The following is a 13,014-nucleotide window of genomic DNA, read 5'->3' as shown; positions in this document are numbered from 1 at the left end:
ACCCCTTGTAAAATACAAGGAAATTATAAGTTCGCGAGGAGTTCAGGCCATGGAACTCTGAAGTGAGTTCTAATATCTTCATATTTTGCAACAGGGGATATTTATTTATTATAATACATCATTTCCTGTGAGTCATGCGACAGAAATTACATCACTAACCTCTGATTACAACAATGACATCACTAAGCACTGTTTATAAGGATATCATTTACAGGATATTTATGGCTCTTGTGTATTATTATATATGTATATAGTATAACATTTTTTTTTCTTCCTTACAGAAAATCAAATAACAAAATCAAATAACAAAATCAAATAACATCTACATTCTACAATGAACACTTTAACGAAAAGACTTTGGAAATGTATTTCTTATTGCTTTCCATTTCGTAAAAAGGTAAGATTTCAAATAATATAATTAAATGCAATATGTTGTTAAGTTATAAGAATCAGCTCACCAATAAAAAGTCTCAAAAGTTGTAAAATCTGCAGTGGAAATTTATCAGAATTTCACAAATATTTTATTTACCTTTTATAGAAATGCTAATCTCAGTTATCTGCATAATATTAGCTAAACTATCTTTTTAAGAATATTAAAATGCTTTGAACTATTTTCTGTTAAAAAAAGATTAAATGTGCATCTTAAACCCTCCAATCATCACAATCAAAGCAATTCTTAATGGCAAAATTAATTTGATACGTGTGATAAACCCACTATTGTTTATTTACCAACACAAGGAATTGTTGTGCCTGGGCCGTATCCAATAGACTTTTTGCTTCATTGTTGTACTTGTAGCTGGCAGAACAGATAAAGTCACTGACTGGCTGCTATTTTTTGTGGCCACAGGTGCAGATTTCCCTAGTGTTAGTAAATAAGTCATATTGTTTATTCACGAATAATTAAAAATAAAAGCCAAAGTCCATATAAAATTTAGATTCAGGTATTTGTCTGTTGGCACCCACTCCATATTGGGCCACATATTGTGAAGAATGTAGGTACATGAACATACTTTAATATGCTACAGTTGATATGTATGTTCAGTGTATACCAATGTGTAGCATTTCAGGTCTGTTAAGAAGAATCAGTGATACCTCTCCTTTGACTTGTGCTGCCAGATGTATACAGTACATGTTGGGTATATGGAAATCATGGGCTGTAAAGGGTCCTACAAATAGGTTTTTCTGGCCTGGGGAGGTCTAGTCCTGCCTCTGACTGTTATTAATTCAATTTTTCTACACTCCATTTTTCTACACCTGGCCCATATTAATAGGGATAATTTGGCAAAGAGCTATGTTTAAATACCCAGTATTAGAATATTCTTTACTCTCAAATGAAGCGTTTAACCATAAACTGATAATATATATTTTCTTTCTTTATCAGAAACCTAATGACAATGCTGTTGAAGAAATTGAGGTAGGCAGGAGATATTTGTAGATTAAAACAGAACATTCTTTTATTCTTCAGACTGCCTTTCCTTTCATAGTACAGATTTACTTTAGCAACTTTTCTACATACTGACCTAATATATAATGGACGTTTAAGGTGCATGTGGAGTTTTTAAAGTATCTTCAATGCAGACCAAATCCCTTTTCCTCCTTGTTACCTCTTCTTGTTTAAAAAATAAAAAAGTGTGTGTATATATATATATATATATATATATATATATATATATAATAATCCAAAAATATAAAACCGCACTCCAAGGTCTTGAAATAGTGAAAATAGTGGAAAATTTATTTCAACGTTTCGGCACACTGACTCGGGCCGTCTTCAGGAAGTCCCGAGTCAGTGTGCCGAAACGTTGAAATACATTTTCCACTATTTTCACTATTTCACGACCTTGGAGTGCGGTTTTATTTTTTGGATTATTATATATACTATGCTATAACCAGCACGCAGGCAGTTGTATATATATAGATACAGGATCCATTATCTGGAAACCCATTATCCAGAAAGCTCCACATTATATATATATATATATATATATATATATATATATATATATATATATATATATATATATATATATTAAACTTCTACGCTGCTGCTTTATGAAAAGGCACATGCATTGCTACCAAAAACACCTTACTATATATGTGTGTGTATAAATATATATATATATATATATATATATATATATATATATATATATATATATATATATATATACAGGTACAGGATCCATTATCTGGAAACCATTATCTAGAAAGCTCCAAATTATAGAGAGGCCATCTCCCATATTTATCCAAATAATTCCAAATTTTTTACAATTATTTACTTTTTTCTGCAATAATAAAATAATTCCTTGTACTTTATCCCATCTAAGAAGTAGAAGGTATGAAAATCCAAATTACAGAAAGATCTGTTATCCAGAAAACTCAAGGTCCCGAGCATTGTGGATAACCAGTCCCATACCTGTATATACACAGTTATACAAGAGAGGACATTGGCTGCTCATGAATATTTGGGTTTTCCTATAAAATTAGACACATTTCCACATTGCACCAGTGGGTTATGGGCCTAACGTGTGGAACTGTAGCATTTACTTTACACTTTTACCTTACTTTTGTGAATCTCTTATTCTTGCAATATTTTATCTTAACAGATCAAACAGGAATCACTAGAAAAACAACATATTGAAGCTAATAGTGAAAGAGAAACGAGTTATGAAGTTAATAGCGAAAGAGAAACAACTATTGAAGCTAATAGTGAAAGAGAAACGAGTAATGAAGTTAATAGCGAAAGAGAAACAATTATTGAAGCTAATAGTGAAATAGAAACGAGTAATGAAGTTAATAGCGAAAGAGAAACAACTATTGAAGCTAACAGGAAAAGAGAAACTGTTATTAAAGCTAATAGGAAAAGAGAAAATAGTAATGAAGTTAATAGGAAAAGAGAAACAACTATTGAAGCTAATAGGAAAAGAGAAACAACTATTGAAGCTAATAGGAAAAGAGAAACTAGTAATGAAGTTAATAGGAAAAGAAAAACAACTATTAAAGCTCATAGGAAAAGAGAAACAACTATTAAAGCTCATAGGAAAAGAGAAACAACTATTGAAGCTCATAGGAAAAGAGAAACTAGTAATGAAGTTAATAGGAAAAGAGAAACAACTATTAAAGCTCATAGGAAAAGAGAAACAACTATTGAAGCTAATAGGAAAAGAGAAACTAGTAATGAAGTTAATAGGAAAAGAAAAACAACTATTAAAGCTCATAGGAAAAGAGAAACAACTATTAAAGCTCATAGGAAAAGAGAAACAACTATTGAAGCTAATAGGAAAAGAGAAACTAGTAATGAAGTTAATAGGAAAAGAGAAACTACTACTAAAGCTCATAGGAAAAGAAAGGCGGCTAATAAATCTAATAGCACAAGAAAAACTGCTAAGAAGCCAAATGGTAATTACTTAAATTCTTAAATGCTATCTTCTGATTGGCTGAACAGTTTCTACCTGTTACTAGAAATGAACTAGTTGGTACTTGTTACTACTCCATGTCCCATCTTTAACCTTATAGTCCAACACTTCTTTCATATTAGTGGCAGAACATGATTTAGATGAATAAATGTGTTCAACTTCTAATCTTCACCTTTAGCAACTGTGACATTTTGTTGTGATTAGTTAACACTTTCCTAAATAGATTTGCCCCTGTATATGTCCTGGTACATGATGTTCTACAAGATTATTTCAAAGAACTGTCTTGTGTTATCATGTGGCTTCATAAAATATGTTTATGGTTTTATTCTGAATTTCTCCAGTCCTGGGAATTTTGTAGTAAATTGCCATCTTCATTTTGTACTCTTTGTGGTTTGTTAAAATATTATATCATTATTCATCACTCATGATAATATAATATATGTATGTTATATCTCTTTTGCACATGCAGTTTCACCTGAACGGGATAAATTGTACTGTGACGAATGTGTATCCAGACAGAAGAGATGCTTCAAAGACCAGGTTAAAACAGCAGTTGCGGTAAGTAATGTACCAGCACCAGGAATTCTTTTAGCCTATGTTGTGAATATAAGTATATTAGGAGAAAAAAAACTAAAAATGACATTGCACAGAGAGTCCATCTCCTACAAATGATCTTAGTTTGGTGCCTGACTTCCCCAAGGCTATAATGACTTTACATAGAAAAGTTAAAGAACACTAGGGGGCAGATTCACTAAGGGTCGAATTTCGAAGTTAAAAATACTTCGAAATTCGACCCTCGAATTGAAATCCTTCGACTTCGAATATCGAAGTCGAAGGATTTAGCGCTAATCCTGCGATCGATCGATCGAAGGATTTTTCGTTCGATCGAACGATTAAATCCTTCGAATCGAACGATTCGAACGATTTTAATCCAACGATCGAAGGAAAATCCTTCGATCAAAAAAAGGTTAGCAAGCCTATGGGGACCTTCCCCATAGGCTAACATTGACTTCCGTAGCTTTTAGCTGCCGAAGTAGGGGGTCGAAGTTTTTTTAAAAGGGGAAGTACTTCGACTATCGAATGGTCGAATAGTCGAACGATTTTTCGTTCGATTCGTTCGATTTCGTTCGAATTCGAACGAATTTAACCAATTCGATGGTCGAAGAACCCAAAAAATACTTCGAAATTCGAATTTTTTTCATTCGAATCCTTCACTCGAGCTTAGTGAATCGGCCCCCTAGGAGTGAATAACAGATAAGCCACATTCTGCTCTTCATGTGTCCTGTTGTGAGAGCCATGATTGGCTGGAAGGAGGCACCTGGGTCTAACATAGACACAATCCACTAAAGTAACATAGAAATTCTGAATATACCTGTAATGGCCATTTTTACAAATGAAAATATTAAAAAATATTTTACATTGGTACTAGTGTATTGCTGTGAGTAGATATGCTGATAGCCAACTCATAAGGAAATAGGTAGATGTGAAGAGCATTGTTACATTTATCCCTGATATCTGCCCAATATGCAACAAGTACACAGTTAGTATTGGTTGTATAACAAACTATTATGTTCTTCCACTACAGCTATTTCCAAACCCCAAGACTTATGAATTTGTTTCTTTTATATACCTTAAGGTCCCTTAATATCACACAGAAGAAACATGATCCCATGCAAGCAATTTATTCTGTATAAGCCACCTTTAAGAAATTACTGTATTTGGAATCTCTAATGCGTTTCTCTTTAAATATCCCACAGAAAAAGAACGTTTTCTGGACTGACTTTAAAGGATCCACTGACTTCGAGAGAGGCCTATTGAGTAGAGGATGGGTGAAGAAAATTGCCCCCACCTTCAGTAAGTCTGCTTAAAAAAAAACAAATCTCTTCAAGGATTTTAGAGATATTGAATTGCTAATGATAAAAATGAACCTAGTGCTCCCCACATGCTAGCATATAAATGTCTGCCCTGGGGTTTCATGAGCACAAAGTTGATGAAGTAGAGTTGGATAAAACCTCATGGAATAGGCGACAATTGCATGAAAGTTGCATCCAACTTTATCTTCCAGTGACTTTCTGATCTGAAAAGATTCCACATAAACACATCCGTAGGCCAGAATTTATAAGGAATACTTTTTCTGTAGGCACCTGACACCAAAAAACATGGTTTTGTTACACAGTTGAGTACTCTAGTCTTAAGCCTTAATATTATAGAGATAATATTATATTCCCTAATGTGCCTGGGAAATATGGGCAGAATCTGCTACTAGTGGAACCTTTCTGAGCAATCTAATAAACTGCTATAATGATACTAATGCAATGTTTTTCTCTTGATAGATGCTGGCCCCATGGAAACTATATTTTGTGACCCAACATATGGACATAAGGTAAATTAATATTTACGTTTGTACAATACAAAGATCTATGTAAGAAATGTGTGGGTAATCTTAATCTAACCACTCATGGATATGGCCAATTTAATTGAGCATTAAGAAAAATATTGTTCATGTTTACTATTATACAGTGTACAATGACTTTCCCTTTCCTATAGCTAAACATATTTCTTTCTATGAACATAAATATAAATGCACTACATTTACTATTCAGTTAAAGTGCATGATGTGACTGGTGGAGAGGAGCCAAGCAAGTTAGCAAGCTACAGTACTTAGTGCAACTTAATTACAGAGTATGGTAGCAGCATAACTAGCAGTTACTAGGCCAGTTGTTATTTCTTCTGTGGTAAAAGAAGTAATATAATGCTCCAGAAGTTTACTAATCATTTGAGTGTACTTGCCTTCCATGAATAATAACTTTTATATTTATTTTTCTTTTTTAGATTATAAGTCTTTATGACATACAACCCAAGCTCATCGTGTCACGCTATAGAATTGAACTCCATCTTCTGAAAGAGGATCAGATAACCAATCACTTTTACAGTGTGCACTTCACAAGCAAGGTGAGCCAACTGCAGTGACTTACAATGACCCATAGCAACCAATTAGAGCTTTCATTTCATTTCTATCTTGCAGTAGACTGATCAAAATGAATTGCTTATTAAATACTATTTGTAAATGTATTCGTAATTCAACCCCGCATTCTCAGTCAAATTTGCCATTTTATTATACTAGCCCAACAAAAAATAAAAAGCAACTTGTTTTAGATGATTTGATCCATGTCTGAACTGGAGGCCCCAGTATTTAACCAGTGTAAAGACCCAAATAGCTCCACATTGGCCCATTAATAAATACTGGTGCATTGCATTTTGATATTTGCATGTTTACAGTCTGCCTGTGCAGGACTGCTTCTTTCATCTGAATCATATGGCTTCCAGTTAACATGAGTGGAACCCATTATTTCCAAGTCAAAGACGGTTTCCAGTAAATGGAAGTGGAAATTATTTTACATAGGGTTTCCAAGAGAAAACAAGGCTATGATATGATGCCTCTTGTCACTGGTCATACTCACAATGTAACTTCTTCGGACACAGGTGACCTGGTGGGAATATAGAAGCCAGAAATGTGGCCAATCAGTGGCTCTCTAGATGTTGTTGCATTCTAATTCCTAGAATTTTTTGTATATTTATTTGCTATAATCTTCTGTGACTTTTTATATTTCTAAAATGCATAACTAAATATGTTCTTTGTATTCTAGATTGGTCTGTGCAAAGTATTAAGGCAATGGTGTTTGTCGTGTGATGCAAATCCACACACTTTCTTCCCTCGTTGCTACATGTTTAGTGAGAAAAATGAAAAACAAGCATTCATTGGTAAGTGTGCATAAAATACTGTATCATGTCATTATGTCTTGGGTATAGTATCTTAAATCTGGGCTTTATATCCTTCAAAACCAAAGTATTATTTAACTTAGTGATCTACAACCAGTGGCTTATGAGCAACCAGTTGCTCACCAACTCTTTGGATGTTTCTCTCGTTGGCCTAGAAACAGGCACTTATTTTTAAATTCCAGGCTTGGAGGCAAATTTAAATTGCATATAAACTAGGTGTACTGCCATGTAGAGGATCCTGTATGTTGTCAGGCCACGTAGGGGCTACCAAATAGCCAATCACATCACTTATTTGGCAACCCCAGATGTTTGCATTGCTCCAAAACTCTTGTTTTATGTGAATGTGGCTCATGGGTAAAAAATGGATGGGGCCCCTTGTTTAACACTAAGGTTATTTTATATATTGCATTTTTTTCATGGAATAGTTATTTTGGTTTAGCTTTTACACTAATGTATTTATATAACATTTGAAAAGGCAACAGAGCACACATTCCAATATAGAACACTGACCAGGCCATGACTAGAGGGATTCTAAAATCGCACACATTCCAATATAGAACACTGACCAGGCCATGACTAGAGGGATTCTAAAATCACTGGTTCTATATAGCTGTCCATATGAAATAATGTTCCACCCTAAATAAAATGTGCTCTAATGTAACGACTATTTGAAGTTCCCATAAGTATATTATAGTGCATGTTAACGCCAACTCTCTGTATCTACTATAAATTGTGCCTATATACATTAATATGTAAAGGAAAATAAATCCATAGTATCACCTGCTTAGAAATATAATTCAAAGTTCCATCTCTTTTTAGAATATTTGCCCTGTTTGTTCTCACAGTTATTGTTAGTCTCATCTTTTGGTTAAATAGAGTATTCTAACAAAAAATGTACCTTTATTTAGATGACTTTACCATGACTGCAGCTTGTGGTATCCTAAAATGGGTTTTGAGAACCAATGGAAAGTCTTTGCAAGATGAAGTTATTCCCAGCCGGAAAGAAAAGGAAGAAAAAATGGCTATTTGCATGTCAGGTAAGGGAAAAGCAGCGGCACCTGGTATAGCTACAGCTACTCTGATAACAGAAAATGAGTTACTTGTAGTATTTAAACAAGACCCCTTCTTTGCAGTGACTATAATTGGACAGTAACACCTTGTTCATTTTTACACTGTAAGATTAGACTTGAAATAGAGTCACTGGCATCTCATGGTTTTCCAACCAACTATATTTGTTTATTGTTCTGAATTCATATTAATCTCCTCCTGTTATGTTCTTTTCTGTAGATGCTAAAATAAACAATCATGGCCCTGCAAGAATTGTTCCAGAAAATATTATAGTAACAGCCCTTGTGGCTTGCCAGTTTCATCTGTACGACTTGACACATGAGGATGAAGACAACTTAATATGTGCCGGGATAGTTGATAAAAAACATTTCATAAGTGACTACTATCAGGTTATGCAGTAAGTAATGTCAGATGAAACCATTCATAACAATTTAGATTTAGAAAGAAATTGTCCTGATTATAGGAAAACAATGACAGTGAACACTCTATGGGGTGATTTATGAATGTTCATAGAATGTTCGTTTCTTCGAATCATAGTTTTTGCACAAATTCATAAATTTTTCTTATAGTTACTTAATCCATGATTTTTTAGTTATTTAGCAAGTGTAAAAACCATAAAATCTACTAATACAAGGGCCTAAAACAAATCACATAGAACAGATATTTATCGTAAATAATAAACTTATTGGTATACATTATAATATTCTCCATAAACATTGTATTGCAATAGTGTGATGTGTATTATGTATAACTGTCTCTCATCCCTGCCCTTGTATTGTTACAGTCATGGTGCGCACATACAGAATTCAGACAAGTATGTTGATTACTGCCACCAATTGTTATGTAAGCTGAGAAGAGTGAACCCACAGCTAGATATAGATGGAGAAAAAAACATCTGGATTTTAAAACCAAGAGCTCTATCTAGAGGAAGAGGTAAGAGAATCTGTGAAATGGGTACTCAATTGTTGTTTAGGGGGAAACAAAAGTTCAGGTTACTGGTGGGTGTCCCCACAGGACATTAAATGACTCACATACAGTAACTAATGCAGAAAATCATGCAAGGGCTTATATAGTAATAGCTATTTCTATGTGATCCATACAAGGGTGAGGGACCCCACCGCCAGTGAGGTTTTGGGAGGATCCATGAGGGTTTTCATCTCATCTCATACATTTTGGCACATAATAAATTCCCAATCTTCATGGCCAATTCACAGTTATGATTATGGTTATTTCTGTGCAATAATACAGAATATGTATAAATGAATTCCTAATTAGATGTGTGAGATGTAGGACCAATATGGTTTCAAAGGAGCAACCTTAGTTATTGGTCCAACGCATGCTGATTTTGTTGCTTCAGGCGTTACAGAATGGTTTACTACAATATTGATTTAAACAGAGATTGATTCATGTTTTATATGTTATTACAGGGATACATTGCAGAAATGATCTGAAAGACATATGTTCCTTGGGAAGGAAATGGGTGGTTCAAAAGTACATAGAGAGACCACTTCTTGTATATGGAACCAAAATTGATCTCCGTCAGCATTTCCTCATAACGGACTGGTACCCCTTAACTATCTGGTTCTATAAGCACAGTTTCATCCGATTCTCATCTCAGCCCTTCACGCTGGAGAGATTAGATACGTAAGTAGAGGGTGCAAAATCTTGCATTCTATTTATTTGTTATACAGTAATGACGTGATGTTGATATGACTTCACTGCTTTGTACTCTCAGAGGCTCATGTACAAACAGAAATAAGTCTACTCTCTGCCTTATTTTAGCATGTTACAAACTGGTATAAATATCATAAGACCTTTTTTAATTGAACAAGTAAGAATTACATTATAAAACACCTTGGACAATTGTGCCATTGTTGCTTGTAACTTAAAGGTAATTTATAGGTTTAATCCACGGTGTATACGATAATGTTTGGGATAAATCACTTTATGGCATGAAATGTATTTGCTTGTTTCCTTTACATCTGTGAAGTGGATGAATATGCTAAAGGCCCTGTTCTTCTAACCTCTGATTCTGTAACAGTTGCATTGGTTACAGGGCTCTGTAATTTTGCTCTAACTATGGTAGTCAGCTTGCTAAATCTAATGAATGGCTACGGCAAGATTAGAATATTTAGTGACTCACTGGATACCGACACTGGATTACTAGTGATGGATCAGGCACATAAACCTGACAATTGTATTGTTTTATCCTTCCAGCGCCATCCATGTATGTAATAACAGCATACAGAGAAAATTAAAGAATGCACCAAATCGTCACCCCAACCTGCCTGAAGAAAACATGTGGCACAGTGACGAATTCAAAGAGTATCTTTGTACAATCGGAAAAGAGCAAGTCTGGGATTCAATCATTATACCAGGGATGAAGAAAGCTCTCATTCAAACAATGAGGGCCGCTCAGGAAAATGTGAAGTACAAGAAAAACAGTTTTGACCTTTTTGGTGCAGATTTTATGTTTGGAGAAAACTTCCAGCCCTGGCTCCTTGAGATCAATCTCAAACCTGACATACAAAAAGACACATCAGTAATGGAGAAAATTGTTCCACCAATGGTAGAGGACATTCTACGTGTGGTGATTGATTACAAGGATCACCGTAACTGTAATGTGGGAGGATTTGAACTTATATATAAACAGGTAAGTGCAAGTCAAGGGACAGAAACTTTGATACTGATGAATGTCTAAAGAATAATATAACCTCAGGCACATAATCTGAGTACATAATGTTTTTGGGCTGTGTTTATTTATATAAGTATGCCATGGGTGGGTACTTGCTACTTCAGGCTCTCTTCCCCATGGGAATGTCCTGTATATTGGATAAAATAGGTGTCCAACCCCCTGATAAGTTTAACACTGACCCCAGGGGGATAAGAGGGGGTTGCAATTGCACCCAGACAAGTAGTTATGCCACCAGGGCTCTTAAAAGAAAACTGCACTTGCCTCAGCCTTGGAAATGGCTATTAGTTGTAACGCTCAACCCAAAACTAAGCAGTTCCTCTTAATTTAGAACAAGGTTACAGACATTTGTAAGCCAATAAGTTTTAATTAGGGATGCACCGAATCCAGGATTCGCTTTGGGATTCGGCCAGGATTCAGCCTTTTTCAGCAGGATTTTGATTCGGCCGAATCCTTGTGCCTGGCCGAACTGAATCTGAATCCTAATTTGTACATGTAAATTAGGGACGGGTAGGGAAATTACGTGACTTTTCGTCACAAAAGAAGATTTTTTTCCACTTTTTCCTTTCCTGACCCCAATTTGCATATGCAAATTAGGATTCAGATTTGGTTCGGTATTCGGCAGAATCTTTGACCAAGGATTCGGGATTCGGCCGAATCCCAAATAGTAGATTCAGTGCATCCCTAGTTTTAATAGTATCCAGAGCAGTAAAATATTCAACTACCTTATAATTATAGGAAGGTATTACGTGAGAACATACAAATTAAGATTGTAGGCAATATAACACAGATTTAACACTAGGACACTGGGTATAACTTTTGGTATTACATCTGAGTATAGGAGACATCATTTTGAATACATAATGAAAATGATTCATTTAAGCCTAATGGACTATATATATATATATATATATATATATTAGTGCTAAAAGCTTTACTGTCTTTCCACAGTAGAGACAGTAAAGAACACCGATTCCTGGGAGTCCACATCTCTGATGACCTCACCTAGACCACCAACACTGCCTTCATTACCAAAAAGGCTCAGCAGCGTCTTCACTTCCTAAGACGACTGAAACGGGCCAGCCTTCCGCCTCCCACCCTCACAGTGTTCTACAGGGGCACCATAGAGAGCGTCCTGACGAGCTGCATCTCCATCTGGTACAGTAGTGCCAGCTCTGCTGACCGGAAAAGTCTACAGTGAACTGTCAGAGCAGCTGGCAACATCATTGGAGCGGCTCTTCCATCACTGCAGGACATGTTCCACAAGCGCTGTGTAAGAAAGGCCTCCTGCATTGCACTGGACTCCACACACCCCTCACACGGACTGTTCACGCTGCTCCCATCCGGCAGACGCTTTCGCAGTATTAAAGCCCGAACAACCAAGCTTTTTTCCACAAGTGATCAGACTCCTCAACTCACTTGCCTGCCCTCCCACTACATTCCACACACACCTGAACTGTGAACTTAACTTTGTGAACTGTTAATTTATTTGCATAATTCTAAAGGTTTACACATGTATAGATCCAATTTCTGCCAATATATTGCACATTTCAAATGTTTTCATATTTATTGTGTATTTTAAAGTGCCTTTTTGTGATCTGTACTAGCTGGAGCCACGTCGTCTCGTCTCACTGTATATTCGTATACTGCTGAGATGACAATAAAGTTTACTTTGACTTTGACTTGACTTTCTGTTTTTTCAGTTCTAGGCAAATTATACTGGAAATGGGATTCTCAGTAAAGAAAAAACCTTGAGAAGATAACAACCATCTCTGATCCATAACAGGTGGCTAGTGGGATGAGTCTTGGAGGAAGGAATAGTCCCACCAACAATTTCCTTTTGATGCCTATTTTTTCTTTGTTATAAGTTAACATATTTAAAATAAAAATGGTATTTAATGTATGAAAACATCTTTAAAATTATTTCCTTAATCACTTTTTTGTCTTCCTTATGAATAATGTAATTAATTTTAAACGTTGGTATTAGTTGACACCCAATGCTACACCCACACCCACAAAGACTAACCCTTTCTATAAAATAAATAAATAAATAAATAT

The 13,014-nt window shown here is 35.2% G+C and overlaps 1 protein-coding gene across 2 annotated transcripts; it reads left to right on the top strand.

Annotated features, from left to right (window-relative positions):
* The first annotated feature begins 283 nt into the window (after positions 1-283).
* Positions 284-12,075, top strand: LOC108711631 (tubulin monoglycylase TTLL3-like). 2 transcript variants are annotated; one of them, XM_041587086.1, is made up of 14 exons: positions 284-397; positions 1,382-1,414; positions 2,607-3,399; positions 3,886-3,974; positions 5,174-5,270; positions 5,750-5,799; positions 6,249-6,368; positions 7,064-7,178; positions 8,105-8,233; positions 8,484-8,661; positions 9,049-9,197; positions 9,692-9,908; positions 10,482-10,917; positions 11,908-12,075. In XM_041587086.1, exons 1-14 carry the CDS (start codon positions 335-337, stop codon positions 11,908-11,910), a joined length of 2,472 nt encoding a protein of 823 aa, XP_041443020.1. In that variant the 5' UTR covers positions 284-334; the 3' UTR covers positions 11,911-12,075. The 2 variants fall into 2 exon arrangements, with proteins under 2 accessions (XP_041443020.1, XP_041443019.1); XM_041587085.1 differs by lacking the exon at positions 11,908-12,075 and having other exon boundaries at positions 10,482-11,057.
* The last annotated feature ends 939 nt before the right edge of the window (positions 12,076-13,014 follow it).

This window comes from Xenopus laevis, chromosome 3L (genome assembly GCF_017654675.1).
Source record: "Xenopus laevis strain J_2021 chromosome 3L, Xenopus_laevis_v10.1, whole genome shotgun sequence".
NCBI classification, from domain to species: domain Eukaryota; kingdom Metazoa; phylum Chordata; class Amphibia; order Anura; family Pipidae; genus Xenopus; species Xenopus laevis.
This window is presented reverse-complemented; position numbering and strand designations above follow the sequence as displayed.

Excerpts from the sequence above, each read along its gene's own strand:
- LOC108711631 (XM_041587085.1), top strand. The coding sequence starts at position 335 with ATGAACACTTTAACGAAAAGACTTTGGAAATGTATTTCTTATTGCTTT. Across the intron at positions 3,400-3,885 it reads AACTGCTAAGAAGCCAAATG|TTTCACCTGAACGGGATAAA; the intron begins GTAATTACTTAA and ends TTGCACATGCAG. Across the intron at positions 8,662-9,048 it reads GACTACTATCAGGTTATGCA|TCATGGTGCGCACATACAGA; the intron begins GTAAGTAATGTC and ends GTATTGTTACAG.